At 31.2% G+C, this 18,606-nt stretch overlaps 1 protein-coding gene across 15 annotated transcripts in view; it reads right to left on the reverse strand.

Annotated features, from left to right (window-relative positions):
* Positions 1-18,606, reverse strand: part of LOC106686190 (zinc finger protein 711) — an 81,311-nt gene that overhangs the window by 46,197 nt on the left and 16,508 nt on the right. For 10 of the 15 annotated variants that reach the window (XM_067046559.1, XM_067046558.1, XM_067046562.1 and 7 more), the window contains 7 exons: positions 12,163-12,222; positions 11,634-11,681; positions 11,289-11,336; positions 8,995-9,048; positions 7,119-7,175; positions 6,493-6,546; positions 3,810-3,959 (listed from right to left, as the gene is read on the reverse strand). In XM_067046559.1, the coding sequence (XP_066902660.1) occupies positions 3,810-3,959; positions 6,493-6,546; positions 7,119-7,175; positions 8,995-9,048; positions 11,289-11,336; positions 11,634-11,681; positions 12,163-12,222 (471 nt within the window). Of the gene's footprint in view, positions 1-3,809; positions 3,960-6,492; positions 6,547-7,118; positions 7,176-8,994; positions 9,049-11,288; positions 11,337-11,633; positions 11,682-12,162; positions 12,223-12,976; positions 13,203-18,606 lie in introns of those variants that run through there. The other 5 variants (XM_067046563.1, XM_067046555.1, XM_067046551.1 and 2 more) reach the window with 5 other exon arrangements.

Below are 18,606 nucleotides of genomic sequence, written 5' to 3' on the forward strand. Positions count from 1 at the left end.
TAAGAAATAAAGTGTTGAGACAGTATTGGATACAATTTGTGGTTTTATTAAATAAATAATAACAATGTTCTTTGAAGTAGAAAAATGTAATATCAATTTAAGATAGGTAATGAAAGATCCATTATTAGTCATTGTCTTAACTAGTATGACTTTAAGTTGAAACTTGAGCTACAAAAAGGGTTCAGTTACAAAGCATGATGGAACTTGTATCATCATTTCATCATTTGATCAGTATGTGCTTCGGTTTAGAGAAGTTCACTATAGTGGAACTTAAAGGCAGCAGTTCTTTGAAGCTTTCAACGAGCTAACATAAAACATTAACCTTCAAGAGAATTTTATTTTTGGGTATAAAACAAGTTATTAGCCAAGCAAGAGGTATTCAGTGAAATACCTTGTAACTTTAAGAATAGGCTGCAGCAGATTCTGAGAATTCATCTTACAGGTAAAAAAAAACATTCTATTAGAAGTGTACAGCTTTGGTTTAATTACCTGCTCAAGGATATCATACCTTCAGGAAATGGATTGTTTAAGAACCCTGAGTTGGATGGACTAACTGAAGAGACACAATAATGTAGCAACAATAAATCGCCAAAGAATCTTTAGGAAAATGGAATTACTGAGCGATGATGTGGTTTCATATTACTGCTGTACACCAGAAAAATTAGTTGAAAACGCAAATACTAATGTTTACTAGGATTAGTGATGGACCACAGACTAATGTATAGATAAAGGTGAAATGAAGAAATAACTTTATTTTAAGGTGGTGTAATCCATGTTAATTAGGGAGTGATAAGTCAATATGGAGCTCATTAACTGTGAGGGAATAAAGCAACTATGGGATTCAGATTATTATAAATATTTGGGTTTGGCCAACTTTTGAAATTCAAGAAAAATAATAAAGATAATTTCAAAAGACAAATTGGAAAACTCCGCAAGACTTATCTGTCAGCAATAAACACTATTCCAATACTGACCAATACTTTAGAAATTTTTAAGTGGTCTGATACAGAACTTGAAGAGATTAATCGTTTAGTAAGAGCCATTTTTCATCAGTCAGAAAATGAAGCTCCATATATTCGATTGAGAGGATATATTTACCGAGAAAACAAAGAGGAAGGAGACTGGTTATTCATGATTAATATTTTTGTTGTCGTAATTGACTAAACTTTATAATAAAATTGATATTTTGATTTGTTAAAATTTCTAACTGATTTTGCTGTTTTTATTATTATTGGTTCAATTATTTTTCCTTTCATCTGTGACTTTAAAGTTGCTTATTATACATAATTATTTGAATAAGGAAAATCCTTCTTCAACCTTTATCCCTAACATAACACATTTTATGCTTACCACATTGTAGTCTGGACGAGTAAATTTACGTTTTTCGTAAACTATGCTTAGAGAGCAGATCAAATAGTAATATGTTTTTTATGAACTGGTGGTTGAATGCGGGAAACATAGTTAATACGAGTTACTACATCTGTATATGTTTTTTATGCCTCTTATTTATACATAGAACTACGCAGGTATAAACATTCCCACAATAGATTATATATGGGACAGTAAATAAATACTAAATAGTATAAATTTTTCCTTTTTCTGTACTTTCAACTGTATATTCTATATTCATTTATAAAAAAGTGGCTATCTTTCATAATGATGAAGAATACATTCTGATATATATTGGGAGAGACCAGCTGGGAAAAGAGAAATTGGAATTTAATGTAAGTTCTTTTGGCGACATATCGTACCTGATAAAAGGTTCATGTCCAAAGGAGGGCCACCTGAGGCAATGACTTATGCGATAAAACATATTAAAAGTGATATATATATATATATATAGGATATCAACTGGGACCAAAAAGGAAAACACCAGTGCAGACCAAAAACCCCAGCCGAGCCAGTGATCAAGAAGGAAAGCCGCCCTTAGGTCAGGAACCATGAAAATAAGAGAAACACCTGCACAACCCTCGTCCACTCCTTATCTCCAGGACATAGAGAGCTGATTGCTTGGGGCCAGAATCAAGGGAGAGACACCACCCAACAAGGAACCTAAAGGGCAATGACCTACCCACCCCCTCTTGACCATAAGTAAAAGGGAGTGGGAGCTGGATTTGGCCAATGCTAAGACAAGGATCGAAAGTGAGGATTGAGGAGAAGAGAGTGTAGATAGGCGGTAAAAAGGAGGAGAAGAATCCAAGGGTCACAGGTTAGGGACAGTTCGAGTAAGTCACAGTTTAAGAGAGTCAAGGGGAGAAGACAGTTTGAGATAGTCAAGGAGGAAAACAGCTAGGGGAGAAGAGGCAGCCAGCAGAGTTCAGGGGCAGCGAAGCTAGAGGCGCCGCCAAACAGGGAAACACATTGTAATGAAACGAAGAACATGCCACCACTACTGCTAACCTGTCAGATACACCAAGATAAGTAAGACCTTTCAGTTGTACTTTGAATGGAAATGCTAGAATTTATAAACTTAGAGTCAATATGAATAACAAAGATCCCAACTGGTGTTTCTCAATTCATAATATTATAATTAAAGTTTTTTCTTGCTCATGCGTATATAATGGTAAATATAAAATAATGCAACCAAGACTATACTTTATAATTAAGAATCCATGCATGCCACCTCATAACAATAGCATAGTAAATTGATAAACATGGTATCGTTGGATAAGAATTTCAATGATTGATTATAAATATTCATCTCTAGCATTCCATGGCAAGGGGTTCTATGGTATCTAGTCCTTGAGCTAAATATATTGCATACATTTTCAGTCGGTTCCCATTAGGAACTGATAGATAGATAATAGAAATAGAAAAACATAATACAAATAGATAAATATAATGCTGTCGTGGAACCCCCTGTCAGCCTTAGAACAGCTGAAGAGCCTGGGCACAGCAATTTTAAGTTGAGAAAATCAGTTTCATAAAAAAAATTCAAAGTAGTTTTCAATTTATAGTGACTTTAGGCAATGATAAAATTCATAAGGATTTTTCAATAAATCACTCACTCCCGCCATAACGCACCGACGCAAAGCGCCAGACAACAATGTGTTAAGAGAAAGCATTTATAATGATGGAAAAGTCTAAATATTTCTATAGTATTTCTTCAAGGATTTACTTTAATTAAGGGAATATATTGCATTATGGTAAGACATTTTTTTTCATTTGGTTGAATATTTATTTAAATAAATTCTTATCTGAATTTAATTTAAGTTTAAATTCAATGACTAAAGTTTATTCCTTTTTTTTTTAATTGCATAAAATTAATCATTGTGAATAGACTTTTTTCATGAGTAGAAATTTTGTCCTTTTTTTATGATTAATTTTTAACCAACTAATGCCCGCTCAACTGTGGACACATAATACATAGAGCAAATTGAAGATAATCCTAATATCTCTCCTTCTTTACTTCTATTTTCACCGCCCACCGCAATTCATCCATAAGAGACAGCTAATGAAATCAAACTAATTTTAGACAGAAAAGCTCCCAGTTATGATATCATCACTCCTATACCTTTAACCACATATCTCGAAAAACCTTAATTCATTTACATTTTACGAACTTATGCACCATTTATTTCCATCTTCTTCAGAAACATCTTTCAAAATGATTCCAAAACCTAGCTTATAGTTACTATCATTTGACAGTACAACAAAGCCACCATTAAGTTCATTCCATCAATGTAACTTTCAAAAGAAAAGTTAGACCATATCCCTTGATATAGAAAGTCTTTGAGACAGCACAGGAAATCAAGCCCACAAGCCCAAGATTAAGAATCACTGTTATAATTTCAAAAATAAAAACTTACCTTCTTTACTTTCCAAAATTGTATTTCTTTTGTTCAGAACATCTTCATCCGAAGATATTTCATTGGATTCTAATTCTTGCTCATCCACCTTAAAGTCTAAATCTTGACTTGAATCGTCTGACTGCGGCATTGAGGGCCCAGGGCTTAAATCTATAAAGTAATGGGTAATATTCCAGAATAATTAGACATGAAACGTAATGATAATGGTCAAGAAAATAAATGGTAATGTATTTATGTTAATATAGACTTAGGCACTATTATGCAGTTAGTGCTATTTGAATTGCAGTAAGCCTTGTCAATGCCAATACATTAATGCATTATTTAAATATTAACTGTTTCATGCACCATGTACCATAGTTTAATTATTCTGTTTAAAATTATCTTGAAAAATTATCACCAATCAAACATAATGCTAATATAGAATGTGGCAAGTAATATTTGCCATAATAATACTGTAAGGGTTCACAATATCATACATTAAAAAACATGTCATTTTTAATAACTAAATATGAAGTTTTGAAGATAATGAGATGTTTATTAAATGTGAATCCAATATACATGGAACAATACTATTGAGCCTTTATATTAGCCAAGCTGATCCTTTTGTAAATACTTTCTTCTCAAATGTAAGACTGCTAGAAATAACTTTAGCCCCCAGCTTAATATGACAGGCAACAGCCGAATATCTTATAGTTCTTTCGATTGAAGTTGTTATCACAACTGCATACTTTAACAATTCCCAACATATTCTTCATGTTGTAGGCCACTAGTAACCAAACTTAGAACTGTTTCTATTAGATCTGTTTGCTTTCGATTGAAGTTACTATCGCAGCTGCATACTTTAACCATTCCCCAACATGTTCTTCATGTTGTTGCCCACTAGTGACCATCCTAGCTTAGAGCTGTTTCTATTAGAACTCTTTGCTTTAATTGGTCGCTATCTGAACTTTGTCATTAATCCTTTCAGTGTGGTAAAATTACAAATTTTGGTCCAACTGTTTTTAGAAGACACAAGACAGAAACCATGTTTCTTCACGGACTGCTGGAGTCCAGAAATGATTGAATACAATTAAACTAAAATATGTATAGAGAACACTACAGTGTTATACTTAATTATAATTAAGTAGTTAAGATAAGTAGAAATAAATAAAAAAAAAATAATTCAATTCAATGTAGTGGTCCTCAAAGCTTCTATAATGGTATAATTTATCAACTTTAACAGCAATTTAATGAAATGATTTGAGTCATTGATGATTAAAACACTTTGGAATCTCATTAAACTTTTCAGCAAGTATATGTAATATTATAAAATGTACACAGAGTACTATTTATAAATATTTGTATATATATTTGTGTGAATCCCTTATTTATGAAGGGATAATGTCCCAGATCTGAAGTTGGTAGTGAAGTCCCGTCAAAGGGCATACAATGATAGGCTTTGTTGCCAAAATATTTCTGGGAATCTTGTGTTAATAATATTTCTCATTACTAAATTTTGACATGTTTCTTTTTCAAATGACATTAATACAAAAACTTAACATTTTAATAAAATTTATTATTGTTAAGCATTAATACAATGCTTCATTGTAATGGAATCAATATTGAAAATACTAAGTGTTAAAGCCCAAAGAAAGATTTATTTTTAATTTAATTTTTAGAGTAAGTGCTATAGTAATGTCGATTCCATTATCCCACTCTTTCCAGTTGACATTATTCTTATTAAATTATATGTAGATAACCTCCTCTTTGTCCTAAATCCTGATAAAATCTCTGCTAGTTTATCTGATTTTAATTCTTACCATCCTCGCCTTAACTTTAGTATAAAACTTGAAACTAATCACTCCTTTCCTTTCCTTGATCTCCTCATCATAAGAAAGCCAGAGAATACCATATCCACTGACTGGTATACTTAACAAACTTATTGGAGAGAACACCATATCCACTGTCTGGTACACTAACACTAAACCAACTTACTACAGAGAACGCCATATCAACTGACTGGTATACTAAACCAACTTACTATAGAGAATGCCATATCCACTGACTGATATACTAAACCAACTTACTACAGAGAACACCATATCCACTGATTGGTAAACTAACACTAAACCCACTTAATTCTGCAGACTTTTAGACTACTACTTTATAGAACTGATTTTTCTATTTTCCCGAAAACAATTCTAATGATTTTGATTAAAGTCGGTATATGAATGTGCAATTAGCAGTATTAAAGACCCTTTAATTGCACATTCATATACCGACTTTAATCAAAATCATTAGAATTGTTTTCGAGAAAATAGAAAAATCAATTCTATAAAGTGGTAGTCTAAAAGTCTGCAGGAGTAAGTTGGTTTAGTATTAGTGTACCAATCAGTGGATATGGTGTTCTCTGTAGTAAGTTGGTTTAGTATATCAGTCAGTGGATATGGTATTCTCTGGCTTTCTTATGATAAGGAGGTCAAGGAAAGGAAAGGAGTGATTAGTTTCAAGTTTTACACTTAAGTTAAGGCGAGGGTGGTAAGAATTAAAATCAGATAAACTAGCAGAGATTTTATCAGGATTTAGGACAAAGAGGAGGTTATCTACATATAGTTTAATAAGAATAATGTCAACTGGAAAGAGTGTGATAATGGAATCGACATTACTATAGCACTTACTCTACAATTAATAAGATGTTCCTCACCTTCATCCGGGACAATCAGTTCTTCTTCTTGTTTTACATGAGTAATTCCACCTGCTAATATAAAAACAACATTAACAACAGGGTTCTTCCATTTCAAATTCAATAAGATCATCAAAATTCACTTATATAGAAAAAACAGAAACTTTAACACATTACCCTTCTTGATCAGTTGACTAACAGTATAAATAAAAAATACAATAACAGTATTTTTTTTTCGTTTACCCTCAGCCTAGTCATTTCTGACACAGGGAGGGGAGAATGTTATGTACAGGTTACTACCCTATTCCAACCACAAAAAAAATTCAACCCCCCAGGGCGGATTTACTCCTCGTAACGAGTTCAATAAGGTAAATGCCTGATCTCCCTCAGCTAAAGATGGCCCAGAAAATACAATCAAACTGAACTATCTATAGGAAAAACATAACTAAATAATTAAGATAGTTAAAAATAAATGAAAATAAAATTCAACTCAACATGTTGGTCCCTAAATGCTTCCACAATCGTATAATTTATCAACTTTAATAACAATTCAATGAAATGATTAGAGCCACTGATAATTAAAATAGTTTAGAATCTAATAAAACTTTTAAGCAAGTATATGTAATATAATAAAAGGAAAAACTCACAAGTCGATTCAGTTCCCGTGGTCATTTCTTCTTTTATAGAAATATTCCACTTGATATCTGAAAAAGTAAACAAAATATATAGTTTATCAGATAACTACACTATATCTGCAATGCTCAATCAATGTTGGTTTCAATTGAATTAAATACCAAGAAACAAACTGTCTAAAAACAAATGGAAGATGGAAGACATTGTGACTTGAAATCATAAAATTCCTATAGTAATGTTAAAACAGTTAGTGTTATAGGGTTAGCAAATAAGTCCTTTCATTCAGCAACTATAAAAAATAAACAATATTTATATTATGTGTACATGCACATAAATATATATGATTGTGTGCACATAACATAATTACACATATATTGTAAAATCCTCTTTTATGAGTAAATAGTTATTTTTATATATAAATGATTTTAGTTATGTTTTTATTTCATGTATCAACGTTAAATATTGTAGTATTAAACCTAAAAAGCAAGCTAACCAATTTTCATCAGTAAAATATGCAGTTACAAAAGATATCATTCAAAGCCAAGATGGCAGGGCATGTCCTTTTAAAATTCCATTGAATCGTGGCAATGTTAAGCAGATTCAAATATTTTAAAAACTTTATTTGATATATGATTGCCCAGAAACCCGCCCTGAGATTAAGAGTCTATAATATTATATATATTAAAATAAAAATTCTCATTTTATTTAATATTTAATCTTTTTATTTGACCTTGTCATCTTCAAAAATATACCTTAGATCTGAGAGTAAGTAAAAAACTCTTAAATTTACTTTTAATAATTAATGAATATTACAATATACACCCACAAATATGCACACGTTATTCTTTTTTCTTTCAATAAGGTGACCACAACAATGGGGTTGTGTTAAAGTTATAGCTATTTTTGTGATTTTTTAAAAGATTGGGAAGCGAAATTATGAACAAAATTATTTTTATTTTTATGTTGCTATAAAAATTCGTATTTTAGAGTCCCTCAAGATTGGAATTATGAATATAAATTTTGTTCCTGTCAAAAATACAACAGTTTAAAAAAAGGTAACGAAACAGTAATGCGATCAGGAAAGATCAGGCCGTCTCAGCTTTTCCCATTCGAATTGAATGTATCTACTATTTCTTTCTTTCAATTGATTTTATCAAAAAAGTTGAAAAGTCCCAGGCATTTACCTGCCTATATGTTAAATATGTAATTTAAGTTTCAAAGGACTTGTGGTTTCTGAGCTAGGCTGACCATTTACACAAAGGGCTCAGGGGACTTCAAAACGTGTATTTCCATTGAAAACTGGAATTTGAAATTCTTCATGGTTACAATACTTCTCCGTACTATATATTTACTTTTCCAAGCACTTTTCCCATAGTAAATATTTCAATTATTAAAGCACTTCTCCCATAATAAACATTTCAATTATTAAAGCACTTCTCCCATAATAAACATTTCGATTATTAAAGCACTTCTCCCATAATAAACATTTCGATTATTAAAGCACTTCTCCCATAATAAACATTTCAATTATTAAAGTACTTCTTCCATAATAAACATATTAATTATTAAAGCACTTCTCCCATAATAAGAACAATCGACTTCTAATTTATCTTTAGGCCACAATTAACAGATTTAATTTGATGTAATTTACACCTCATTTCGGCAGACAGGTAGAAGGGACATAGTGATAACACTAAAGTATTAATATTTCTATAGTATTGGATGTAAGTATCATTACCAACACTTGACATGCACCAATTGATGAATAAAAAATAAAAGAAATAATAATAATAAAATGTAAAAAAATTATTAATGCTTGAAAGCGAAGGGTATAACAGGAACACTTGATAAGCAAATAAACAAAGAATGTCTTATAGAGCTATTTCTCACCTTCATCTGGTACAAGCAATTCATTCTCTTCTTTCACATAAACCAGCTCACCTGCTGATATAAAATTAAAACTAAATAAAAGGAAATATTTTATTACACAATAACAAAATTTAGAACTTAATAATTTAGCTTAATTTATATCGAAGAATTGTGCTCATATCTAATGAGGTGAACTGAAGAATTGTTTCATTTATAACTTCCTTTAATTATCCATAACGTTTTGGTGCCATCACACTATCATCAGGCATACTTATCATGACCATTTTCTATAATTTCAAAATTGCTACATTACCAATTCGCAATAACAATTATTGCTGTCTACTATTGTTAAAAATTCTAATTGATTAATTAAAATAAGGTGATTTTTTTAAAGGAAAAAAAAAACATTATTGTTACAATTCATTCTATTAAGGTTATACAAGTGGTGGAGTATAACCTCAATACAATAGAATGAATTGGAAATGTTTTTTAAAAAAAGTTTCTCATATTTTTTAAATTGGAATAGGAATTTTTAACATTAGTAAATCACAATAATTATAATTGTGAATTTATAAAGTGGACTAAATATAGTGTTTAGATAATGCAGTCAATTTTAAATTATATAAAATGGTAATGATAAGAATGCCTGATGATAGCAACGAAGCATTGTTATGAATAAATAAAGTAAAAGGTTAATGGAAGAGTTCATTTCACATCTAACGATAAAGTTTGGAACACTTTCAATAGATTTTTAACAACATAAGTTTTTGAAAATAAACTAAATTTTACTAGCATCAACAGCAGGATACATCTTGTCTCTCGGATCATTAACACAAGACACTAATCTATAATAAAACAGGTGGAAAGGAACAGACAACAAAACGACAGCTTTGTCGATAAACTAAACCAAAAGTAACATTAGTAGGGATTAAGTTAAGCCAACCTTAGGAATGGGAGTTCTACAGGACAAGTACTAACATTTTATATGAAGAAAATTCTCAATTATGAACAGAATATTATTTTTTGAAATTGTTTGCATGATCCAACACATGAAAAAAAAAAGAAACAAATGGCATCTTATTTATTTGTATTGGTAAAATTAATGCATCACTCCTATTCTTTCTTCGGATCAAATTAAGATCTTTTTTATCACTAAATATGTTCCTGGTGAAATGAATTACTTTCAAAGCATTGATTAAGTGAAATTGGGCAAATGAAAAAAACTAATGGAAATCTGATGATTTTGGATTTTCTGCAGTACAGAAATAGATTTTGAATGGAATATGGTCCGGGTGCAGTCAAATAAAACTCAAATAGTAAATGGGTGTACTATTTTTATTTGGGCCAACGTTTTGCCCCATGTTGCAGGGCTAAAAAAGATACAAACACTTGACATAGTTACAAAAAAACAGTGGAAAATAACAGGGGTACACAGTGAAACGTAAAATTTAATAAGAAAAATTAAAGGTTATAAACAATAAATGAAAATATTATTTATTTACTTTTCATAATTTCTTTTTTTTTTTTTACTTTATAATTTTGTAAATATTTCTTCTCTCCCTCTATTACGTATATTATTATTTATTGTGTACCTAATTTTATTAACTTTTACATTGTTTACTTTAAAATTATTTTCGTTATTGTGTGACGTACTATACTACCATCCCCACTCCTCCCAATACAAACGATTCACTCTGACTTTGACTCCCGTCAAAACAGGTATGAATTCTGTCTCATTCATTTTCATTTGATTTTATTCTTTTCCCTTTTCATCTCTTAATTTGTACTTTCTTTAATATTTCTTCTCTTATTTTATCTCTTTTCTTTCTGTTGCTATTACCGTTTTCATTCATTTATTGTTTATAATCTTTAATTTTTCTTATTAAATTTTATGATTCACTGTATACCCCTGTTATTTTCCACTGTTTTATTTTTCTTTTTTTTTTTTCTTTGTAACTATGTCAAGTGTTTGTATCTTTTTTAGCCCTGACGAAGCCTTGCAACGTTGGCTCAAATAAAAATAGTACACCCATTTACTATTTGAGTTTTATTTGACCGCACCCCGACCATATTCCATTCCTTAATACACACGGTAAATCAGCAATCTTTCAGAAATAGATTTTAAATGTTTTTTATGAAGTCAAAAATTATTGGGATATCCTCACACTGATATTATCTTAAACCAAAACTACCCAGACAACAATTATATCTGACAAACAGAACAGTTATTGAAGATCTACTTCAATCTTCATCAGAACTGAATTCTTTTAATATAATTTAAAACAAGGATTATAAAAAGTTAATATTTTCCTCACCGTAATCGATATTTGGTCTCTCCTCTTCTTTAATAACAACTGAGAAAACTGTAACAAAAATCATTAATTAATTAATAAAAAGTATCAATCAACATTTGTTAATGAATTCATTACTTAATAAGTATTAAACTATAACTATAACTATAACTGGAACAAGAAATATTGTTCATAAAGAAATTCAATAGAAATAAAAATTATATAAAAAGAAAATGATTGATGATTCTAAGTGAATGTGGAAATAGTAACTAGATCTAATGAACAAATAAATTGAGGTAAATATAAATGAATCCAAACAAATATGGAATAATGTGCGGCTGTAATTTCCATGGGATAAATAGTTCTCACCTTCGTCTGGGATGAATATTTTTTCTGGCTTCACATATAGATGGTCACCTATTGACATGAAAGAAATAATTAAGACAAGCAAAAACGAAGAAATATAGTAATACATATAAACATATACACACACAAATTTAATAAGAAAACTTTTTCAGTAACATTTAAGAAACCTTTTATCAGTTTACATTTAGCTTTAGTTATGACATCGAATATCAAAATTCTTATACCTATATTACAGAATAAAAATACAGTATGTTAGAGCTGGAAATTCTGGGATGAAAAAAGCTAAATTTAACCGTTAAGATGATAGAAAAATAATAATAAAATGGATGTACTGTGGCATTTATCATTGGTATAACTTCTGATATTAACAATAAACTGATGTAATACCTATTAATATGAAATATAATGATATACAGTATATTCAGCCATGGAACAGTCTAATATCAAGTTCAACAAGTAGTAAAAATTGGAATGATCCTATAAAACTTAGTAACATTCAAAAGGTTTAAAAAAAAAACAAAAAAAAACTTACAGGTGGATTTTGTTTGATCGGTCATTTCTTCCAGTACAGAGAGACCAGAACTAGATACATCTGAAAATGTAAACAAAGTATATGATGAATATATGATTCTAGGCATTGCTATAGGAATCTAAATATTGTACAATTGGAAATTCAATTCATCAACAGTCAATGACCAATATTTAGAGACCAGATTTTCATACAATTGCATCTTTTGTTCTATAGCTATGGATTCCACTAAACCAAATTTCTCATATATAGCATATTAATGCCAATATTTATTGATTTTATTATTTTTTTGCTTATTTAATTTAGAGTTTAAAATTGACGAATTAGCGGTAAAACAATGCATTGATGAACATAAGAGGGGTCTAATAAGACCAAAAAAAAAAAAAATAATAATAAAACAAAAAGTTAACATAAGTGAACAATGTTCTTGAAATAATATTAATCATACGAGGAGAACATGGTTGGGGGGTGCAGTCAAATTAAAACACAAATAAGTTGAAGTAACTTATTTAATCCTGCCAATGTTTCGGCTAGAATTTCTAGCCTTCATCAGGGCTAAGAACAGAACAAGATGCACTGATGAACATAAGGAGAGTATGTTCATCAGTGCATTGTTTTACCTCTAATTCATCAATTTTAAACTCTAAATTAAGTAAGCAAAAAATAATAAAATTAATAAATATTGGCATTCATACACTATAATAAGATAAATGACATTAGCAATGGTCGATTATATTTAAAGCTAAGACATAATTATTTTAAAAAAATGATAGACTGAAAAATTAACTATTAAATAAAGATATAATATTCTAATCACCTGACAACCTAACGTTATTCATTACTATAACAGCCTGATTGAATATCAATAGAGCGCAAACTTAGCTGAACTCCCGGCGTTATCGCTTAGGGGATTCCAAAGAGGTAAAACAGCTTTCGTCAACATGCTCTGCAGTTGTTTTAAAAAATATGGTTTACGGTGGTCACACGAAGGACAAGTTATGATTTGGTTTTAAGAACAGTAAGTACTTTATACTCCTTTTATATTATATTTTATAAATGCACATAATTATAATAAATGTATTTCCCATTTGATGGAAATTCCGAGGTTCGGAGGGAAAAAATATAAAACAGTTCAAAAAGGGAAGTTTTTCCCTTTTTTAACAAAGTCACCACCTTAACTCAGAACAATATCAGGTAAACATTTCAGACAATGTTTTCTGTCTATCAAGAGTGTTTTAAGAGCCTATTGTTGCCATATACAAATAGACAACGGTAGAGCAATTTCTTGAGTTTATAATAATACAATACTAAAGAGTATCATAATACAATAAAAAATTGAGTTCAGCTGCTTCTCTATGTTGCAGAGTGTTGCGGCCAACATATGGTTCACAAATCAATTATTGAAACATGTGATTTTTATTAACGTCATAAACAAAACAACTTCTTTCTTTTGTTTTTTAAACTAAAAAACACACAGACAACTTCTTAACGTCTCACTGCACACACGTATCGTCTCCTTTATCTAATCACTACGCACTCGTAGTTACCAGCATTCTGCCCATCTTCGCTAGCTGAATCATCTTAGCCACGGCGGGCGGACTTCTTCAACTCATCCTCCAAGAGGACAAGGCGGGCGGACGTACGTCCCTTTTGTCGATCTACTTCCAAGGGAATGTCCACTAAGAACAACCACAACCGGGGTCCCACCAATCACCGGTGAAATAAGACTTTTTTTTCTCTCTTTTTGTCTAATTCATTTAATTTTCTTAAGTTCTAAGATCTTTTTTTTTCTTTTTGTTCAATTAATTTAATTTTATAATAGTGTTAGATTCCTTTTGTTTCTAGTTGTATATTTTGTGTTCCTTCTTATTATGTTTACCTTTTTAAAAATAAAAAATAACAAAATTCGACAATTTCTTTTCTTTTCACGGTTGGGCTAGTAAAGGTTACTTTTGAACCTCTACCCGCCGTAACACAGAGCATACATTCACTTCACGTTCATTTATACAAACAAAAATGTCTGCGATGGAAATTAAAAAATAACCCTGAATTGAAGTGAAGTTGTTGGGCTTGGCGTAATTAAAATTATAATTTATCCCCTTCAGCTCTGTTGTAAATCTGGTTACTTTACCTTCCAAGATCAGTTCTTTAACCAATTTTCAGGGCTGGCCATGGAAAATCCTCTAGCTCCCGATCTTTCCAACATTATCCTGAATGATTTGCTTGATTCTGTTATCCCACTCTTTCCAGTTGACATTATTCTTATTAAAAAATATGTAGATGACCTCCTTGTCTTAAATCCCTGATATCTTATCCGCCTTTAATTCTTACAATCCACATTTTACTGTAGAAAATGAAAATAATTACTCCCTTCCGTGCTGACCTCATCATAAGAAACCCAGACACCATATCCACCGACTGGAACACCAAACCAACCTACTCGGGCAGACTTCTAAATTACCACTCCCAGCATCCATGCCATCAAAGAATTAACGCAGCCAAAAACCTTATTCACCGTGACCTTTCCCTTTCCATGAAAATAACACACTCAGCATTAAACAAATACTCTTGACTAATAACTACCCTCTCCATATCATTCATAAACTTACATACAACTACACAAATCGTCTCATCACTTCACCTAATTCTTCACAACCCCTTTCTACAGATCACTACCATACATCCCCTCTGTTAACGCCATAATATAATTACGTTGTAAATAGTATTTAGTTTTATAGTTTTAGTTATATAAGTATTTAATTTAGTTTTATTTAGATTTAGTTATTTGAAAAGAAAAATGTGTAATTATATTTGTTTGTAATAATGAGTAATAGAGACAGTTGCTAGGGGTGATCATTGTTGCGTCACCTAGCAACGGACCGACCATCTTAGTTTTTTAGAGGAGTTCCGCCTAATTAGTGGCCCTGATAGCATCCTCAGCAGCTCTGTCTGCGTTTATAGTTTAGTAGTTTGGACATTTCTTGAGTGTTTTAGTCGTCACTACAGTTCGAAACCAGACCTTTTCTGCGTTTCTGGCCTTTGAGTGCAATATGAGTTGTTGCTAATCAATCGGCTCGTATAATTAATAAAAACAACTAGACCCTACCTGCCCTCAATGAGTGCCAGTGTAACCATCTTAGCTTTTGGGACATCGACTGTTTGTAAGCCATTGCACCAACTTTGGACCAGTTTGAGAGTTGCAGCGGAGTATTTAGCAATGGAGCTTCTACCTGCACATCTCGACAAGCAGAATATCTTTCTCTGACCTATCGGAGTGGATTAACCGTCGACCAGTATTTATATTACATATTATTTGTTTATTTGTAAATTAGTTTATTTTATTTTAATTTTCATAATTTATCTGACTATTTTATTTTTATCTGAAAGGCCTTTTATTTTTACTTGTATATTTTGTTTATGACAGTTTTTAGTTTTTTTTTTACCATGTATAAATTGAACCAAATAAATGTTTAATCCGAGCCAGTTTGTTTTTGTTCATTTTTAAAGCCTTCCAACAAAAAGACATAGTCGATTTGAGGTAGCTTTAACACCCTCTCTTTCCGATAACATCCAAAAATTCTTACGTTCTGCTATACCTAATCTTCGCATTGCTTTTAGACCCCACAACACACTATCTAATATTTACTCTAAACTAAAAGACACTATCCCTCCTCTACACCAATCACATATTGTATACCGCATCCCTTGCTCCACCTCTAATTGTAATTATGCTTACATCGGCGAAACCAAAAACCTCTTAAAATACCGTATCAAACAAAATAAATATTCTGTTTCCTCACATAATCATTCTGCCTCAAAACTTTCTGAACATTCTCTTTCTTTAAATAATTCTTCCGATTTTAACAAAACGTCTATACTGGCTACAGTTCGTAACCATGACAAAAGGCTCATCTCTGAAAGCTTCTTTATCCAATTAGAACCTTCTTCCATTAATTTGAAAAAAGGCAAGCACAACTTATCATTAACATATTCACAAGTAGTAAATAACACAATATATATAACACAATAAATTAAAAAAGTAATTTTTATTTTTTTCCCGCCTACTTTGTAACGTATTATTTCACTTTTTAAACTTTTTCTAACGCATTTGTCGTCACCCTCTTATATGATTCCTCTTTTTAACTGTGGTTAAACACTTACGACGAAGTACCGGAAGATGACAATCTTACGGTATTTCGTCATCCTTGTAACTTATATATATTTTTAATTATGTGTCTGGACGTTCGTGGCGCAGAACCCACTTGGCGGTAAGATTTCAAGCTAACAGGTTCGTTTTATCTTTTTTTCCCCCTATCTTTATTTTACCCTCCTCCTTCCTTTCCTTACCCACGTTATTAGTTATGTTCACTATATATTATTATTGTTGTATTCGATTTTTTTTTTCTTCTATTCACTTCTTTTGTTAAACTTAACTTCATATTTTGCTTCTTTATCTCATATTAAGGTTGCATATATTTTCTTTTTTCTATCCATAATTTTGATTTTTAAATTTTAAACTAAAATATTCACATTTTTTTTTGCATTATATAACTTCAAATTTTTATTTTATTTCCTTAATTATGTTATTTTACCTACTTATTCAATTACCTATATATACATTTTATTTTCAATTTCTTTCATCACTTTAATTTTATTAATTCGATTCTGTACAATTACTTACTTTATGCCATTCTATTTCTATTTTATTTTCTGTATTCATTGGTTGTTATCTTGTTCTGTTCTTAGCCCTGATGAAGGCTAGAAATTCTAGCCGAAAAATTAGCACGATTAAATAAGTTATTTCAGCTTATTTGTGTTATATTTTGACCGCACCCCCCAACCATCTTCTCCTCGTATAAGTTATCCACGGTCAACTATCTCTCATGATTATAAAATTAAATTAAAATCTGCACCGCTACAACCCATGAAGGGTCACAGGGTATAATTTGTAAGGAAGTACTGTTACAAGACCGAAGGTTGTTCAAGAAGGTGATTTGGTAACAATCACGTTCGACCGCCAGATTTTCACTCAATTTAAGAGGCTGGGTGGACCCCAGAACCCACAGGAGTTGACTCACGGCTACAGTGTAACAGAAAACAATTTTCTGCCCAGCTGGATTCGAACTCATGTCCTTGGAGTTAGCAGCCACGCGCTTTACCCCGCTCCCTGGCCTGGCCTAATACTTTTTTTAATATTATTACTTCCTACATGGTCATTTCTGACAAACAGGTGAGGGAGTAGGGAATAATCTACAGGTTCCTAACCAATTCTAATGAGAGTGGGGATCAAGTTTTCATTTCGTGAGGCCGACGCAAAATATTCCATCCGTAGTGGCTATAGGGGAAGGCGATTCGAGGGGGTGTACCGTGATTGATCTTTGTACATAGTGAAGGGATCTTGTGATGTTTATGTTCCCTAACCTGGAGCCCCAGTGGCTGATTGCTACAATGATCAGGTGATGGGATCGCCGATATAGTAAGCATATCAATCAGACCTAAGTGAGACTCTACAAAACGCCACCAGTAGGAACTGGTGAATAACAAAAAATTTGGCAACTTAGCAACAAACATTTGAAAATCGATCCTGATGCACAAGTTTCCAATCATCATCAATACCTCTTCACTTAACTAACCATAGTAATAGAAATATGATAATGCGGCAAAATCAGACTTCCTCATCTCTTCCCTATTTTAGCACTCATAAAAATAAAAGATTTTTATGATATTTCAAAATCAAAAGAAATGAACATAGATATTCTTGACTTTGGTTAGTCAACATTACATTCTTAAATCATTTCTTTTGAGTTTATATAACATATTTCCTTGAACATTACTATTAAGAAATGACAGATAATACTTAGAGGTAAAATTAGATATGGGAGTAGAAAAGTAAATATTCAGAACAGATTTTTTTAAAGGATTAGGATTAGTAGTTGATCTCAATGGGTTTAAAAATTTTAGATATTATATTATTTAGAGCATTTAAATTCTTAAACCTATGATAAATAAGATTATATTCATCAAAACTATTATTAAAATTAATTTAAGATCCATGTGTCACCTTAATGGACCAAAATGAATTCCAAGATACATTGGCTACAGAGGTACTTCATCGAATAAGAAGAGTAAGAAGGCAGAAGCTTAGATGGTTGGATAGTGTTTGCACAGAGGACAAGAAATTTATTAGATTGCTGCTGCACAGGATTCAGAAGACTACTAGAGGTAGTCGTCCTCATTCAGTCATGTCTATGTATACATACACATGTATCTACCTGTTAAGTTTATTTTAAAATTAATATATTTGTATTATTTAAAAAAAAAAAAATAGAACTCTACTGTCGTTTTTATGTAACTATTCATGGTTTACTAGTTTATGTACCTATTCATGGTTTACTAGTTTATGTACCTATTCATGGTTTACTAGTTTATGTACCTATTCATGGTTTA

This window comes from Halyomorpha halys, unplaced genomic scaffold (genome assembly GCF_000696795.3).
Source record: "Halyomorpha halys isolate HHAL.00 unplaced genomic scaffold, Hhal_1.1 Scaffold796.1, whole genome shotgun sequence".
Classification (NCBI taxonomy): Eukaryota; Metazoa; Arthropoda; class Insecta; order Hemiptera; family Pentatomidae; genus Halyomorpha; species Halyomorpha halys.